General features: G+C 43.5%; 1 protein-coding gene across 2 annotated transcripts in view; it reads left to right on the forward strand.

The window, feature by feature from the left end:
* CAB39 (calcium binding protein 39) overlaps nucleotides 1-18,162 on the forward strand; it is a 71,505-nt gene extending 53,343 nt beyond the window's left edge. For both annotated transcript variants that reach the window (XM_074314786.1, XM_019739786.2), the window contains exons 5-9: nucleotides 2,284-2,452; nucleotides 9,205-9,264; nucleotides 13,033-13,098; nucleotides 14,919-15,062; nucleotides 15,642-18,162. In XM_074314786.1, coding sequence (XP_074170887.1) covers nucleotides 2,284-2,452; nucleotides 9,205-9,264; nucleotides 13,033-13,098; nucleotides 14,919-15,062; nucleotides 15,642-15,830 — 628 coding nt within the window. In that variant the 3' untranslated portion in view covers nucleotides 15,831-18,162. The remainder of the gene's footprint in view (nucleotides 1-2,283; nucleotides 2,453-9,204; nucleotides 9,265-13,032; nucleotides 13,099-14,918; nucleotides 15,063-15,641) is intronic.
* Nucleotides 18,163-18,510: the final 348 nt, after the last annotated feature.

Raw genomic sequence — 18,510 nt, forward strand, 5'->3', positions numbered from 1 at the left:
ATTTGAAAATAATCTTCTTGTTAGACTAGTGCATCTGGAGGCAGTAATGCTTTTCCTCTGGCAATTTACATATTAGGTGCTCTGCTCTCCAGTGCCAACGGACTGTGCAGCACAACTGTTGGCCTTGTACTCACTGGGTTATGGCTTAATCGTGTAAGATACGCTTGACAAACCTCCATCAAAACCTGCCCAACTTGTTGTCCCAAACTGTCTCACCCTAGTCTTTCTTTCTAGTCTCCTGCTTATTAAAGGTCAGCGAAGATGAACTGTATGATCAACCATTTTGTGAGTAGACATTTGAATCGCCTAGAGCCAGCCAGCAGTCCAGCTGCTGTGTCATAAGTGATACAAAGCAGTGTAGTTTGGATCTGCTTGAGATTTACACTGAACCTACGTACAACAAAAGGATACTAGTACTCACGTTATACAGCTAGAACCATAGGACTACAGGGGCTAAAACGCGGGTTTAGTCAATAAGGCGAGCACTGGTGAAAGAGATGGAACTGAAGGTTGAAGTTCCACATGGTTTAGAATTTGCAGAGTCAGAAAAAAGAGTAGGTACAGGGGCAGCAGTGAGCATGGTGATTGGCAACATAAGGGGTAAGCAGAGTGCTTTATGGCGGAGTGGGAGGTGATGTGCCAGGAATAGATCTGATGAGGGGAAGCCCAGAAGTCTGCCTTTGATTAGCAAGAAGAAATCGTCCTAAACTCCTGAGGTGGAAATGCTCTTAATATACGAATGTGTTGGGTAGGTTTGGTAAGACAGAGCTTGAGCAGAAGTGCTGGTTAGGGGCACTTGGATTTCTCTAGGTGGGAGATAGTGCAGCAGTGGGGAGGGATAAAAGGGAATGAAACTAAGATATTTCAAAGACACAATTAAAAAGGACTAGTGACAGTTAAGATGGGGAGATTGGGAGCCAATAAATAGGGTAAGGTTCAGGACTGTGTTGTCCAATGCAGCACATACTAACCACATGTCATTATTTAATTTTAAATTCATTTCAATTGGGTAACGTTTAAAATTCAATCCCTTAGTCATGTTAGCCAAAGTGCAAGTGCTCAGCAGCGTCCTGTGTCTGGAAGCTACTGTAAAGGACAGCACATTTCCATCATCACAGAAAGTTCTCTCAGACTTGGTTCAGACCCAGGTATCTGAAACAAAACAGTGATGCCAGCATATAGAGGTGACGAAGCAGGGGATGGGGCCTGTTTTGTGGAGGGAAAGGAGACCTTGAACTGAAGTTGTCCGGACAACACCTAACTGTAGGTCAGATGGAGACCTGAGCAGTGGCAGCCAGGAGACTGTCTGGGCGTTCACTGGCAGGCCGGAGGCAATCATAGAACAGTCAGGGTTAGAAAGGAGACCTGGCAGAGCCTTTTCTTTGAGAGATGCAAAGATCAGAACTGTCAGGACTAAGCAGTAGAATCTGCGTGAGGAGAGAAGACTGTTTTATTTGGCCAAGAGAGGGCTTTACTAGTAGGACGTTGGGAAATGGAATCGGATTGCAGGAGACTAGAGGAAACTGAGTGGGAAAGACGTTAAACCAGTGTGTGCAGCTTAAAAGGAAGTGCAGAGAGAGAGGTTTGATGGCGTGGAATGGCAGAGCCGGTCCCGAGGCTTGCTGCTTGTCAGCAGGGAAAGGCTGCAGAGGAGAACGAGGTTTTCTTCCTTAGAGGCCCCGGCAAGAGGAGAGGAGGGCTGCGTGTGGATGCAGCTTCCTGCCCACTGCCAGGCCTGGGGCTGCCCGTGACTGTGGCAGCCTCAGGACCAGGCTTGCAGCTCTACAGGGTTTACATGCTGTCAGGAGTCTTGAAAGTACTACTTTGAGTATTGAATTGAAATAATAAAGTAAAATGCTGTATATTTGACAGATCTATTTAGATACTGTGAATTTAGGAAACTATTTTGTTTCATGTTGTTTTTTGACTCAGCTTTTGATTTTTCTGAAGTGTTGAGAGCACCCCACATGTAAAACTAACCCCTAATTGGAGGTGTGACCCTAAATATTTCTCTTCAGATTTTTTAGCTTAATAATGTACTTTTATTCACATAGTCACTCTCATGGCTGTGATTTTTCTTTGGGTTGAAGCAGTCATCACCAACTAATGTGTGTGTGCCATCTAGAGGAAATGCACCTGAGCACGTATTCTGTGAGAGATGCCGTTTAGAACCTGCTCTGGTCACATAGTTAGGATATATCTGAATCTTCCTGTCCTAAAAATGTGAACTAATCAATGTTGGAGCTTTAAAAGAACAATCATGTTTGTTTTTTCTTCTTGCAGGTATGAATCTCCAGAAATAGCTCTAAATTGTGGAATAATGTTAAGAGAATGCATCAGACACGAACCACTTGCAAAAATCATTTTGTGGTCAGAACAGTTTTATGATTTCTTCAGATATGTCGAAATGTCAACATTTGACATAGCTTCAGATGCATTTGCCACATTCAAGGTAACATATACAAAAACTATAGAATTCTAAATATACTTGCAAGTCAGATTAACAGGTGTGCTGTTTTTCCTAAATCTCTAGCTTCCCAGTCTATACACGGCTGCCCCCTAGCGGGAAGAGAGACGATATGTTTTATATGTGTATGTGTGACAGGTATACACAAGAGAGACAGCTTTAAAAGGGTGGAAAAGATAGATTGTAGAGTGTCTAAAAGACAAAAGTACACTTTTCTGTTAATTGCCCGCCAAGTACAGCATATCAACACAGTGCGTCTATCGACCAGGTTTTCTCCTGTGTTGAGCACACTGCAGCAGTTTCTCTTGCTAATACCAGATGAAGTCGTTGGCTTCTGTTCAGGGCCATGACTTTGGAAAATGTATGTCTTTAAATACTAGAACCACATTCATGACAGAGATTTCCGCACTGTGGATGGGCCCCAGGGAACAGTGGGCTCGCCTCTTCCATCTCATGCATGTGCCAGAGCTGCTTTAGTATGGGGGGCGGGGGTACCATTCAGATTATTCTGTAGCCCCCTCCCCATCTACCTTAGCTGCCTGTTGTATATTTGTGCAAATTCAGTACACACATGATGGGTACCACTGTACAACATTCACGTTTTTGTTTTGAGTTATAAGGTTCTGTGCTGTTTGAGGTGTATGAATAAAGCAGTTATCTTTATTAGTGGTTTTCACGATGAGAGCAAGCCTTTCTATGTTACATTCCGTTATATAAAATGTCTGACCTTACAAGTGAATATTGAGAACTGCGATTTTAATATAATCAGAATTTAGTACACTAACCTGCAGACGGCTTTGCTCAGGAACCATGAACACTGTCACAGTGAGAAGTGGCCACTTTTCTCATAAGGGTCAGTTTTAGGATTATAAAGAGCCCCTGGGATGAGCACAGGCCTTGGTCTCTAGTGAAATGTGTCCCTCAGAGTGAATGAGCACCTTAAAATGGGACGAAAGCCTGGCGACCTGGCCGTTAGACCTTCTCATTGAATGAGAATAAAATAACAGTGTGAGAGGTGCTGGGATTTATTTTCCGGAAACCATAGAGGAGGAGGTCAGAAACCTTAGGTAAGACCTCAGATGTTTATATGTCAGTATGCAAAGCGAATAAAATGAGGTGACAGCATAGCATGGTCAATATGCTGACTTGGGACAGGACTCATGATTAGGCTGATAAGGGAGCGTGTACCCCATTCAGAAGCAGCAGACCCACTATGAAGGGAGGTGTAGTAGCACCATGTGTCAAGAAAAGGACATAGTCCTGTGTGGAGAGCAAGCCATGAGCCTGAGAGAGGCAGCTGTCTGGGAGCAGGGGCCGAGGGGAGAGGAGAGAGGAGCAGCAGTGGTGTGGGAGATGCGGCCAAGGCCTGACCAGTGGAGGGCATGGATGCCAGGCCCCCGACACAGGGCAAAACTGGCTAAGAGGAGAGAGACATGTACTGAGTATACGCCCGAAATGTGATTCGCAGTATCTGACAAAGTCTTGACTGGCCTTGTTGGTAATTTCACCTCAGTTAGGGTTGCTTCTTTGAATTACACTCTCACCACGGTGATGGAATCACTGTGGGTAAGGCAACCCTGTCAGGTCATGGTAGCCACAGACGGAAAGATTGGGCAGAGCTGGCGGAAACTTTAAAAAGCAACGTAGATTCAAAGAATGAGCTCTAGGAGAGAGAGCACTGAGAAGCTGGCTCGTCTGCTGTACGTCAGCTGCTACTGATTCCATAGAAAGGGGAGAGCTAATCAAAGAGCTCTCCCAGAGACAAAATGGAGGCGAGGCCCAAACCAAGACGATATGTTTGACAGTGGCATAGACCTGACACACAGACCCAAGCTACCCCCCCCCCCCCCAGTCCTCCCTAAAAGAAACTCCAAGAGAGTCAGCGCAGGGAGAAAGACCAGCAGGATAGTCTCAGCCACACACCAGACATGCTGACGCGGACCACGTGCTGGTGTCCTCTTTGCAGAGAATATTTTTGTAATGGAAAGGGAGAGCAGATCCGTGCTTCAAGCTCACCTTTGAGAAAGTGACCAGAGCTACTTCCCCAGGAAACGCACTGCACACACAGACTTTCAGACAAATGCGGCTCCTCCACAACTGGATGTAAAGCTCCTGGACCAGGGCTGAGTCTTAAAAGGAAATGAAAGCGAGCTGGTCTAAATGTGTCCAAGCTGTGTAGGTCGAATGAGTGGGCACTGAGATAGCTAAATCAGCAGCCACGTATTTGTCAGTGATTTTTTTTTTTTTAAGGAATTTGTAGGTTGGGAGGGGCATAAGGGGCCAACAAGTATATTTCCAATTTTCCAGAGTAAAAGAAGGTAGATTCCCCAGAGAGGCTGGTGGAGCGTGGCGCTCGATGTTATACCTGTGTAAGGTTCTAGAAAGTATTTCTAAAGAGATGATTTCTTCGCATTTTGGAAAGGAAACCGTGTACCCCGAGCCAGAAGGGATTCACTAAGAGTAAATTCAGTCATACTAACCTCACAGATGCCAGTAGCTCAAGGGTGTGGCTGCCTGGGTTCAAGTCCCAGCTCCGCTGTTGGTTTAACCTCAGTCTTTTCACCTGCTAAAATGTATGTAATAATACTAGTATGTCAGGTTACTATATCCCACACAGTATGTATGTTGTAAACAGTAGCTCTTAGGATTCCTTTAGGGCACTGAGGATATCTAGATGTCGAATAGTTGTACAGACCTATTTTCATGGAAACGATAACAAGATTAGGAACTAGATGGAGTTTCAGTGTAGTGATTCGCAACTAACTGAGTGTCATATCCATAAGGTGCTGGAAACAGATCTCCACTGGGCGTTATCTGCACTCGGCCAGGCTGAACACTGTTAATGACTTAGATGAAAGCGTACTTAATCAGATGTGTAGGTGATAGCCATGAGGGAAAAATAGAACATAGCGGTGATCCTAAAATGAGGCTTCAGAAAGACGATAGAGGCCAGAATGTAACAGGATGAAAGTAATACAGATGACGAAGGGCTCCCACTGACGGACCCAACCGTATAAATATGGGACGGAGAAATAAAGCATGATAGTAATAGTTAATACTAATGTAACAATTACTGAACGTAACAATCACTAACATGTAGGGAACTTCTTATACTCAAAAAGCGCCATGAAGGAGGTATTGTTATCTCCTTTACAGATAAGGACGCTGAAGCCTAGAAATGTTGAGTGAAGTCAGACAATAAATGGGGAAGCCAGAATTTGAATCCAGGCAGCCTGACTACCAGCCTGTTTTGAGTAACAACATTCTGAATACGTCCTGTGAGATTAAACAGTCTGATGCTGCTGCCCCAAAGCTACAGGTGACCACACAGTGTGCGACCTAAAGAGCACTTGGTGGTCTGAGCCCACTGTAAGCTTCCCAGGTAACACCACATAAATGTGTTCCATTCCGGGTGCTCCCCTTTAAGAGGCAATAGACAAATAGATGGCTTTCAGAAGACAGTAGATGGTGAGGGGGACTCAGAACGTGTCATTCGAGGAGTGTTAAAGGAACCGACATGTGTGGCCTGGAGAGAGAAGGCTCGGTAGGGACTTGCCATGAGAGCACTGCTGTATCTGAAGGGCGGTCCTCTAGAAAGGGGATTACACCTCTGTCGGCTCTGACCGCTTCCGGAATGTGCCTGGGCATGGGCTTTGATACTAGCACAGGGACCGTTTCTAACTCTGAGCGCCAAAGCTGTGTGCAGTGAGAAGAACTGACTTGTCCTTGGACATAGTCAGGCACCACGTAGGAAACTGGACTGAAAGACTTGCCATGAAAATAAGCCCCCTGACTCAGCAGCATGTCTTTGGGATTCCAGGGCTCTTCTATCAGATAACTCACATAACTTTTAGGAATCTGTTTTTTTCACTCAACCCACCCTAAAAGTTGGCTGCTCAATCTGCTGGACTTGGAAGATGAGCCCTGACCTTTCTCCAAGTTACACCAGGGCCTGGGATGTACTGGAATGTAGACAGGCAGAAAATGAGAAATCCTGCTCTTCTCCCCATGCGGGCCGACCTGGGGACTCTCCTGGGCTGGACCACACGCACCCTATAAACTGTGCAGGTGCTGACCAGACACTGACTGCACAACCTTGTCCCTCCGTGTTCTGTTCTGTCTGTCTGTCCCAATACCCTGGTCGGAGCCGTGCAAGGCCCCGGTCCCTACCGTAAGGTTCCTTCTCATCTCTGAGCAGAGACACTGCCTAAGCCCCAGCTTTTCCCAGCTTAGTATCAGCCTTTTTTCTCAGCGCTGGCTGTCAGCAGTTGCTCCTTTCCTGCTAATGCTTTCCTCTCCCTTCCACGCCCTTGTGTGGCCCTGTTATCGTGATGCAAGGGCCCCACGCCTACTCTGGCAGTCTCACAGCACCCCTTTTCTCTCTCCCATCCCAAGACCATTGCGATCTGATTCCTAGATTGGCAGTGGTTTCCTGAGTTGCCCGGTCTCTTTAAACTAGGTAACAAGTAGACTGTCCCCTAGATGGGGAGATGTTCCAGGTCCCCATTTTCACATGTAGCCCAACTGTGAGCCTCCTGCTCCTACTTGCGATATACCCTTCAGAGTGAATAGTCCCCTTACTCAAACCTGCAGTACAAATCTGTTGGAAAATATTTTTAGGTCCTTTGCTTTTTACAGCAATGCTTTCTACTTACCTGTTCCTAAGAACCCAACCCCAACTGAGAGCCATTGTGGCTCAGACCCCCTCCTTGGCCTTCTCTTCAGCAGATTACGACCCTGCAGTGAGCACTAGACTCCTTTCTCAGTACCTCCTCATGCCGGCCTCCAGAATGATGTAGCCACAGGAAAGGAGGGATGATACTCACTCCCGCGTGGATCCTGACTCATTAATCCCTTCACTTGCTTGTCTGTGTGTTCGCTCAGTGCTTTCCACGAGGCTGAGTGCCTGCCCTGTGGGCACCATACAGACAGACCCCTGCCCTGAGGCTCCCACACAGGGGAGACCGCCACCAACAGACCACAGAGCATGTTAGGGCAGGGAAGTGCTCTTCAAGAAGATGCCCTGCACGTTCCTGTGTTCCTCTGCCTTACATCTGACCCCGTGACGAACTGAGCTAATAGCAGCTCTCCTGCCCCCGCCATCTTCTTCCCCATGTGAGAACGGGCACCTCGTAGCACTTCTCACCAGACCTTTGAGGTACTCAGCATAAACTCCTGGTTCCAGGGTTGCCCGTTCGATCCCCAGGGGTCTTTCCTGGGCATACACTCATACCCTATCCAGCAGTTTAAACACCTGTAAATCTTTGGGGTGGAATTAGAAGCCTTCTTAAAACTATACTTTGAACATTGCCTAATGTGATGTTTTCCCAAACTTATTCCCTGATTTTGTTGGGTCATTCATTTATTTATTAAATATTAAGCTTTTACCATGTGCTAGGCCTGCAGAGGTGCTGGGGATCCAAAGATGAGTAAAAATGGATAGGACCCTTGTATTTGTAGAATTTACAGTCTGCCATGAGAGAGAAACATTAACTGAATAACCCCACAGCTGGTGACCAGTCCGGAAGGGCTCCCTGTGGGAGTGATGCTCGGGTTGAGGTCAGGAGGGAGGTAGTAGGTACTAGAGAGGGGAAAGCTGTGCGATGAAAGCCTTTCAGAGAAGGGTGCTAACAGGCGACAGAAGAGCTTCCTGCAGAATGTCCTGTGACCTGATGGATCCCCACGAGGGAACCAGAGCTGTAGTGCTTTCCATGTTCTCTTGTCCGTGGGACATTTCTTAGAGCATTTTCCGGACCAGTATGGCACTTGGACATACTGCAGGGAACACTCGTTACCTGGGTAACTCAAATATAAACAGCAGAGAAAACAAGGAAACGTGGTTCAGAGAAAGGGGATGATTGGCACTAACCCCTGCAGTGGGCAGCTCTGAAGGAACTGTATTCATTAATTTACCAAATACTGACCGACCATTCCTGCTGTCACATGTTCCCATTCTCTTTCCCACCTGGTGAGACCGAGCCTCGTCCATTGCTAACTTCCAGGTCCTAGAATGCAGGGACCACATCTTTTTTCTTTGTAAACCCAGCACCTACAACTTTACCTGGCACATAGTAGATATTTTCTGAATAAATGATCTAGAGTTGTTTCCAGGGAAATCCACAGGATGAGGTATAAGCTCTAGTTCACAGTAATGCAGAATTAGACTCGAGGTCATACTAACTTTTGTTTCTACATATCTGCAGCATTATTCTGCTTAGGAGCTAATATTTATAACTTGACAGGGCTTTTAAAGAACATCTTACGGCTGCCAAAGATTACCTTAGATAAGAAACTGAATGTAATTGAATTTAGGAGGAAGAAAATGGAACCTCTAGTACTTTTTCTAATTAAAGAAATTTCCTCTTTCTACACCAGGAGCAGTATTCTGTATTTTATCACAACTGTGTACTTTTATTTCACTTCAATTCTTCATTCCCTTTGTTTGAGTATATATTTCCATTGCCTGGTATGTTTGATTTTGAAATTTTTCCTTGTAAGAGCTATAGACATGTCACTAATCATAATCATTAAAAATCACAATTTCAAATTACTGATCTCATTTACTCTTATGTAAAGATAAACATTTTCAATCTAATTCATGCTCAAGTGTTTTTAAGTATGGTAATGTTTAACAGCAGTTTTTATTAGGTAAAATGGCGTGGAATGTTTTAGGATTCTCTTTTCTAAAAGAACTTGAATGCAGAACAGCATTTTAAAAATATTTTTTCTTTTTCTAGGATTTACTTACAAGACATAAATTGCTCAGTGCAGAATTTTTGGAACAGCATTACGATAGAGTAAGTATATGACATACTATTTTAAAATAGCAAATTATCAGTTTTATTACCAGAAATGAAGGTTTCAATTAGATTTTGTACCAGAATAATATTTTTGCATATTTTCAGTGTTCATTTCTTTACTTCATGAAGTGAGGTATAGAGTGTTATTTGGTCAGAAACAGACTTTTATCTTTTTGATTGACACACTGCCCTTTGTATCTTTCTTGCTTTAGAAGAGGGAAATAAAGCACTTTGGCGCTCAGTGATCATGTACAGTTGAGATAAAAGGAAAACGATTATATCTGACTTCTTGATTATCCCTTTCCATCAGTGGCTCACATTCGAGCTGCTTACAAACGAAAAGAGAGGTGACAGCTGACAGAGTGAGACAAATAGTAGCCTAGAGGAGGCAGGATTCTGCCCCTGCTCTGCTAACTCCTTTTCACCACCAAGGCCATTACCGCTGGGGAACTCAGAAGTCCGTCCCTGTTTGTAACATGGAGGACGTTGAACTAACCCAGCAGTCAGCTCCCTTCCAGCTTGAGTCCATGTCAGACTTCCTGGTAATAGAGCCCCCAAGAGGTTTGTATACAATTCTGAGTGCTCTGATAACCTCACTGCCCTTGACCATCGCAGCAGCCTCCAGGCCGCAGTGTCAGATGTCCTCCACCAGGTGCCAGGTCTGCTCTCTTTACCCACAGGCGTGTCCTTGCCATAGGCGTTTAACTTCCTCATTGTCCGAGATCTCGTAGGTGCTATTAGAGAAGTTATGATGATAACCATCCACTGAAAAGTCCTGTTCCTTCCCATAAGATTCGGTTTAGGTTTTCATTCTTCCACTAGTCATTTGAATTTTTGAAATCCTAAGTGTGGTTAATCATCATTCTTCATTTAGCTCTTCAACTAAATTATAAGATTCTTATAAAATTTACAAAAATCTTATAAAATCAAAACCTATACTTTCCAATTCTTTTGTGTTCCTTTTTCCCCTGTCTTTCCCTTCCAGTAACATCATAGCACAATGCACACTACATAGTCCTTCATAACTCGCCTTATAAATCGCTTAAACATTGGTCAATTGTGTTTATTTCTGCCTGTGTGTATTTGGATATGGGTGTGTTTCTTTGTGTGTGTGTGTTGGTTTAAAATGGCGGCATGGTCATCCCCAGACCTTGGGCAGCTGCCTTCCTTCACCCTTTGTGCCTTCAGGACCTGCAGCCCCAAAAGGAGGGTCTCATAGTACCTACCTCCTGGGTTGTTGTGGAGATGACATAAGAAGGTGTCCGTCAAGTGTGTAACATGCTGGAGCACAGGAAGCATTTAATACACATTAGTTGTATTATTTTTATTACCACCTGGTCTCAGAGATTTTTTTCAACATACCCATATCTTAAAGCCAACCAAAGATACATACTAAAGCAATTTCTAAGAAATTTACTACAGGCAGTGGCATCTGTTTAGTTTCGCAGTAAAAGATTTTCCTACATGTTATTAATGGATGACATTGGTTAACAGGGTTTTTGAAAAATCCAGGCAAGGCAACTGACAGACATGTATGCAGTGCAGTCAGATCTGAGGGAGGGAGAAGGAAGGTTGGGAGATGGGGGTCATTTAAATTAAGCCAGAGGTGAGGTTATTACACCAAATGCATATTCTAAAATCCCAGACAGCTCAACGCTGAGCTTTCTAATAACCAAAGCCAGAGGGAAACAAAATCAATTAAAGGATCACAGTCTCTGTAAAGCACGACAGATGCCTGTTGCTCAAAAGAAACAGGCTTTTCTTGCACTGGGACCTGAAACAAGTTTCTCCCATTGGCATTCCCAGAGGGGTATTAAATGACAGTGCTATGTAGTGGGCATAGTCCTCGCGATGGCTGCAGGGAATAAGATGCTGAACTCTTTGCATCTGTGGCTCCCTGAGAGCAGGTCTTTGAGGAGCCCAAACAGTACCCATCTGTCCGAATCCTGGGACGGAACCTAACACTTCTAGTGGGATATCCACTTCTGGGCTATATCCGCACTCTTCAGGCAGTTCTCATGAGAAGAATTCCCTGCAACTAAGAATTGCGTAGCAGAAAATCTTAACTTGCATTTTCTGTCAGGAACTTGAGGTGTCTGTACTCGTGTTACTATTGTAACTGAAAGGTCGATCCAGTTGTTTCAACGGTTGGTTTGATGATCACTTAGGAGAAGGTGGGGTTAACAGCCTTTTCTCACCTGCCTGCATAGTAAGTAGATGGCTCTCCCACCTCTTCCTAGACTTGAGCTAAGGAAACGATGCATAGGTAATTCTGGGTTAGTTTTCAGCCAAGAGTCAGAAAACTTTTTCTGCAAAGAGCTAGATAGTAAATATTTGAGGCTTCCTGGGCCATGTGGTCTCTGTCAGCTCTCCTGTCTGATGCACTGCAAAGCCAGCCATAAACAGTATGTAAACGAATTTGTTTACAATACACGCGTGAGCATGGCTATGCTCCAATAAAACTTTATTTGTAAAAACAGGTAGTGAACTGGGTTTGACCCAGGAGCCATAGTTTGCTAACCCCTCCTCTAAACCACAGATGAATGGCTGCTGAAGACCTAGCATAAAGCACAGGCACATACCCTGTTTCCCCGAAAGTAAGATCTAGTCGGACAATCAGCTCTAATGCGTCTTTTGGAGCAAAAATTAATATAAGACCTGGTCTTATGTTACTGTAAGACTGGATCTTAAATATGATATATATGATATGATATGAAATAATATAATATAATACCGGGTCTTATATTAATTTTTGCTCCAAAAGACACATTAGAGCTGATTGTCCGGCTAGGTCTTATTTTCGGGGAAACATGGTAGTTTTCTAGCACAGACAAGTTACAAAGCAGGCATCGTCTCCCACCCACTTCAACCAGTGCAAAACTTCAGGAAAGCATTGCTGTCCAACAATCATGCTAGTACAACAGAATTTGGGAACTTTTAAAACCAGTCTATAGTTAAAACAAAAACAAATAAACGTGTGTGTCTGAGCGCGCATGCATGCATCTCTTAAAGCTAACTGGCCTTCTCTCCGCCCAACTTTTTGAAAGTGTGCCCCTCCTTTCCATTTCTTCCTTCCTTGCTTTAACCCGGTCTGTACGCCACACCATTCCAGGGATACTGCTCTTAGCACAGTTTTGTAAATCTGCTGGACACTTGTCAGTTGTTGGAGACTTGCATTCTCCAGCTCTTCACTCGTGCTCTGTCCGGCCTTTTTTATCCCCCAAGAATATCTTTCCTCCCCGCATTTTCTAAACAAACTCCATCCCATTACTCAAGTTTGAGCCCAAGTCCTAACAATTTAAAACACAGAGCTGAATTTCTCCTCTCTTCTTATTTTCTCTCCTTGCTTAATGTGTTGAAAGAACAGGTTAGTTTTCTCTCTGTTTGTGCTTTGGATTAGTTCAGTTTTCATATGTAAAGAATATAAATTTTCTAATAAAACACCAGGAAATGAGAGCTAACTCAACAGTGAGCAAACAGTGGCAGGAAGGGACTTATGTTTTGTGTGTATGGAGTTTGGGTGACAGAAGAGGGCCAGATATAAGCTGTATGTGAGCCTGGCTAGAGCTGAGAAGGGTCAGTCCCAGAGCCCTCTTAACAGAGGTGGTCAGTGGGCATCACCCCGAGGGTCTCTGAGCCCATCAGAGGCAGGGGTGCTACAGGCGAGCTTGGGCAACGATGGGCCCTCGCGGGCTTCCAGGTTTGCCCTCAGCTTCTACCAGTCTTAAAAAAAATAACCCTGATGTGTGTTTTCTTGTCTCTTAGTTCTTCAGTGAATACGAGAAGTTACTTCATTCAGAAAATTATGTGACAAAAAGACAGTCACTTAAGGTATGACAGATTATTTATTTTATGCAGTTTATTTCTCTTCACCCTGTGTTTGAATTTTGAATTTGGGAGATGCTGGGATGGGTGTTACACCTTTAGGGGGAAAATAACATTTATCCATGGTCACGATTTCTGTGGGAAGGAATGGGGTTCGGCAGTGGTCCACACAGGACACCTGCCCACCTCCTTGTGAGTTAGATACCAAAATGGAATACACAAAATTTTGAAGAGGACTTGATCTCTTAGTACAATATTTTAGCTTTTGAAGCATATTTCTAAAACTTAGAATCGCTTCAAATAGATGAGGGTGCTGCAGGGGTTGTCTCCCCAAGGTGCTGCCCAGAGGGCACAACTTATTGTGTGAGGGAAGGGGGATGGTTCGAGCGGAAAACGGATTTGGCTGTTTTATGTTAAAATACGATATGAACAATTCCATTGGAAACTTAAACTTTAAGACTTAAATTAAAGCTCTAGAATAGGGGTTGGCAAACTATAGCCCAGGGGCCAAGTCCAGCCAACTGCCTATTTTTGTATATAAAGTTTTACTGGAACACAGACACATTAGTTTATTTACATATTGTCCAGGGCTGTTTCAGACTACAACAGCAGATGTGAATGATTGCCATAAAGACTGTATGGCCTGCAATGTCTAAACTGCAAACTATCTGGCCCTTTACAAAAAGTTAGCTGATCCCTGCTCCAGAAAATTTTTACTATCGTCAGTAAATTCATACGCCTCATTCTGTGACAGGAACTACCGATGGAATCACAAAGGACTTTGAAAAACAATCATAATTCCATTTACATTGTTGGCCAGGTCCACTTTAAATTCTACTCAGCCCAGAGTTCTTTTCCTCGGAGGTATCTGAATTCATTTTGATCAAGACTCCCTTCCTACTTCCCCTTCCTGCCCTGGGGAGATCACGCTCGAAGACCTTATCTTTCTGTGGAAATTCACTAATGAACAGGAGAAGCATCTGTTATACTTTGTGTCCTTTGATAAGAACACTCTCTACCATGCACATTTCCAGAAGAATCCTTTCCATCTGTCCAGCTACTTCCTTTCTACCCCTTAAGGCTCTAACTCGTACAATCAGGGACCAATAAGAACCACAGCTTGGAAATGTGACACTGCTACCGTAAAGCACCCACTCATTGCTGGGGCTCGAGCCTAGCCTCCCAGCCATTGTTCTGTCTGTGGTGTGTTGGCTAATGGTTGCCGGTGATTCTCACAGCTGATAGGAACAATCCTTTCATTTCCGGGGTGGGTCCAGTGTTTCTGACAGCTGTGTAAGGAACGTTCCCTCATCATATCATCAGATATGATGAAATGATAACTTCAGTGTGTGTGGAGAACTTTGGGCGTGATCCTTTGTCATATGAAATTCAGATAAATAAAATAAAAATAATGAAATTAAGTTTTTCATTAAGCTAAAGTTTGCGGTTAGTTAACAGGAATTATCAACACCTTATCTTGTGAACAGTTTCTTTTATAGTTTTTTAGTGAGATAACGCCAGTGCAGATTTGAAGAGTAGACGGGCTCTGACAGTCTCAGATTTGGGGCCAAGTGCGCCTTGAATGTCCTCTTGAGAGATCAGTGTGGACTCACCATAGGGTTAAAGCCCAAGAGGTGTTCAGGTGGCAGGTAGTAGGCGCTCGATAACTTCTCGGGCCATAACTCAGTCCGATTCCTCAGTCTTTTCAGTGCCTGCTAATGTTCTGTACTTAATAATGATGATTATTAAATGACTTCCTTTTTAAAAACTGTTTTTTCCTGAAATCTTATCAATCATGTAAGATAATTCTTTAAATGTCTTCTCAGCTTCTCGGGGAACTACTATTAGACCGGCACAACTTCACAATTATGACAAAGTACATCAGTAAACCTGAGAACCTCAAATTAATGATGAACCTTCTACGAGACAAAAGCCGTAACATCCAGTTTGAGGCCTTTCACGTTTTTAAGGTAGCGTACAACTTGCCTTCACAGTGGTTCATTGCATTTCATTACAATTCCTGAAATATTATTAGCCTCGCTCTGGTAATTTAAGGAATACAGTTCAATTCGGTCAGTTTTCCTGTTTGTGCAGCACAACATTTAAGCAGAAGAATAGACCCAGAAATGGGGTATACTATTTAGATTTGGGAACAGAACAGTTTACTTGGAAGTGAATGTCATTGATCTTTGGCATAGAAGATTATTAATCACAAAGTAAAGGGTAATCCGTTTCTTAATGCTTTCCCTGGAGGATTTTATTCTCCCAATCCATTCCGACTTTCTGTGCCCAGAAATAATTTCTGCCCATTTTATCCCCAAATCAGAGTCTGTATTTAACACCAACCACTGAGTTTCAGAGCATGAATGAGCGTGCCAGGCCTTTTTGTGCTAAACCGTGCAGCCTCTTTTTAATTTGCACGTAGTGAAGTGCAGTCGCAGAGCACACAGTGAGTGAGTTTCCCAGGCCCACGCCGTGTGCGCTGCCCCTGCCGTGCAGGCCTCCGTCCTCTCTTTCCCTGTGACTGATGGTGCCTTCTCTCCGGCCAGGTGTTTGTCGCCAACCCTAACAAGACGCAGCCTATCCTCGACATTCTCCTCAAGAACCAGACCAAACTCATAGAGTTCCTGAGCAAGTTTCAGAATGACAGGACGGAGGACGAGCAGTTTAACGACGAGAAGACCTATTTAGTCAAACAGATCAGGGACTTGAAGAGACCAGCTCAGCAGGAAGCCTAACTCCCCACAAACACCCAAAGTATTAGATCCAAACCCAGCACCTGCCCCTCAGCATCAGGCTCCCACCCACCCAGGAGGGACATTACTGCTAATCTGCTGTTAAGTGAACGGTTTTCCATTTTTCCTTGTTTTCTTTCGTAGTCCAAGTTGGAGAACGTAGCTGCTGCTTTCTTGCACACTAGAGCACGCGTGGACTTTCTCTTGATCTCTGTGTCATTTCAGGATTCACAGACTGTTTGTTTTAGGAGTTCTGAACATGGCTAGGTTCACGAAGGCAACTGTAGAAGTGACATGACAGTGTGGTGTAGGGCAGGGGGGCGTCCCTGGGGTCCTGGACACCGACAGACGGGTTCGCATTTCCCTGTTGGAGAGCCGAGTGCGCGCTCTTGGCGAGCCCAGCGGCCTCCGCTAAAGGGCTGTATTTGAAGTCAGAGGGGCACAGAGCCCAACGCGTGAGCTTTCTGGGGGGATAAAGTTGACATGCGAATAAATTGACACTGAAACTTAGCAACTTCTTAAAAGTGTGAAGCTTCATAAGGTCATAAGGAAAATGTATATATGCTTTTCACAGCTTTCTAGAATTTTTTGACATTTGATTTTCTTGAGACTTGTAAACCTGGATATGTTGAAAGGTATTTGTTAATTTCCCTTTCAGAAGGTCTTTTAAAACTAGAGCTAGTAGCGAAACCTTGCATTTCATTTCAACGGCGCTTACAGGTTTCTTTTGTATATAATTCTCAGAATGCTCATTTCTTTTAAATGATTTAATTTGTACAGCAGAGGAATGTTATTGTATTAGTATGTAACTATTACCTAATATTGAGTTTTTGCAAAAAATGAATGCTCATATGTAATTGAAATACTTCAGATCACATGAAAATGCTGATTTAACATTTAAGTATCACAGCATTAAAAGAAAAAAAGTAAACCAAACCTTTGTATTCAGTTATCTAATGGGTGCCATCAACAGGCTACAAATACAGACTTGGAACTCAGTCAGCCACACTTTCCTGCATAATATTGGCCTTATTCATTTAAAATGAGTCATGAGTTTGCTATATCTATGAAAGATACCGATTATGCTAAATTAATGCTGATTCTTTGTGTGTGTGGGAAACCCCTGTAGAGCACCCTTTCTTTTTTAGAATAAGTAACCCAGTACAATAGTTGTGAAACTGAATAATTAAAACTTTGGCTTCTCTTAGGAAAAGAAGAGTTCCTAGTCATAGGTGTCTTATGGGGAAATTTATTTTTTTTAATGTCCTATTCCTTAATGCTGCAAATTATCAGTATTTATAAAGTAACTGATTTTGCACCACTTTTTTGTTACTGTGACCACAGCAGAACAACGTGTCCTAGAATATATCTGTGTAAAGTTACTAGAATGGTATCTGTTCATCTTAGTGATACGAAGATCACAACTAACAACTTACAAATCAGTTTGCCAGTTCGGATTCAGCATGGCTATGGCTGTAGCTGACTAAGAGATTTATATAATTCTTCTTTGCTAGCATCTCTTACTAATTGAATTATTTATCAGCCAGTAAAATGAGACTCCCAAGTGATGTTTCAGCAGGTTGTAAGACCTCCTTCTAGGAAAACCACTTAGGAAAATAGCTCCAGAAAATATAGGTGCATTTTGTTCTATTTAATTAAAATGGCAGTCGACATTGTAATTGATTTTGCTGAGGCTGTCTTTACCAAAATCATTCATGTTTTTCCATCGGCAGTAGAGGCAGCAAACCAAGCTCCCTGAAAGGAAAACATCCGAGATGTTTAGGAAGGCAGACTTGGCCGTGGTGAAAGTCTGCTTCTCGTGCTCTAGTGCTGGGGGTCTGGGTTTAGTGTGAAAACATTAATTACACCAAGCAGAAGAAAGGTTTCCTTGCCAAACTGGTTCTTTGAACTTGAAACAACAAAACAGCTTCCACTTTGGCGGACAGTGAGGGGCAGCATGTGGAAGAACACAGCCAGGTGTCACTGTCATGTTGCATTCTGGAGAGAGTGAAGATTCGGGGGCTTGTGGTTTTTAAACAGAAATGTGCAAACTTTCAAAGTGGAAAAGTTGCATTTGAATTTACGATCATTTAATATATGCATATGAGTATTACCAAAACTATCATACTACGAGTGGTTTCTTTTGTGTTATAAAGATTTAATTTTACGTAAGTCAATTACTCAATGTGATTTTTAACCCTTTAAAAAAGGTGGATGTATACAATTGTTAACAATGCCATAAAAGCATTTCCTTTCTCCTAAGGAAAAGTAAATTTCTTATCGGACTATCTGGCTGGCCCTGTAATTTAAATTAAAATAAAATTTTGGAGAAATAGCTTGTCCGTTTTTATGAAGTTTCACAGAGGGCTGCATTTGGTCCCTGTGAGCAGCCCAGCAGGAGACACACCAGCACAACCTTTGTCACAAACCCTAACCAGAAGCAACACGCACCCCTCTCTCTACATCTTTTTTCCCATTCAGTGTTTTATTTTTGGTGCCAAAAGCCATGATTTTCATGTACATTCTCGGGCTCACGGCTCCGTTGCCCGTCCCTTCGCAGTTCAGTGTTACCAGGCCTTGGACATCACAGCCTTCGGAATTGGAGCCCTCCTCTGGTCCCGTGACCCTTCAGTTAGCACTCTGAGGTAAAACCGAAGGACTTGGCAGGATTTCTGTTACTAGG

This window comes from Rhinolophus sinicus, linkage group LG01 (assembly GCF_036562045.2).
Source record: "Rhinolophus sinicus isolate RSC01 linkage group LG01, ASM3656204v1, whole genome shotgun sequence".
Taxonomy (NCBI): Eukaryota; Metazoa; Chordata; class Mammalia; order Chiroptera; family Rhinolophidae; genus Rhinolophus; species Rhinolophus sinicus.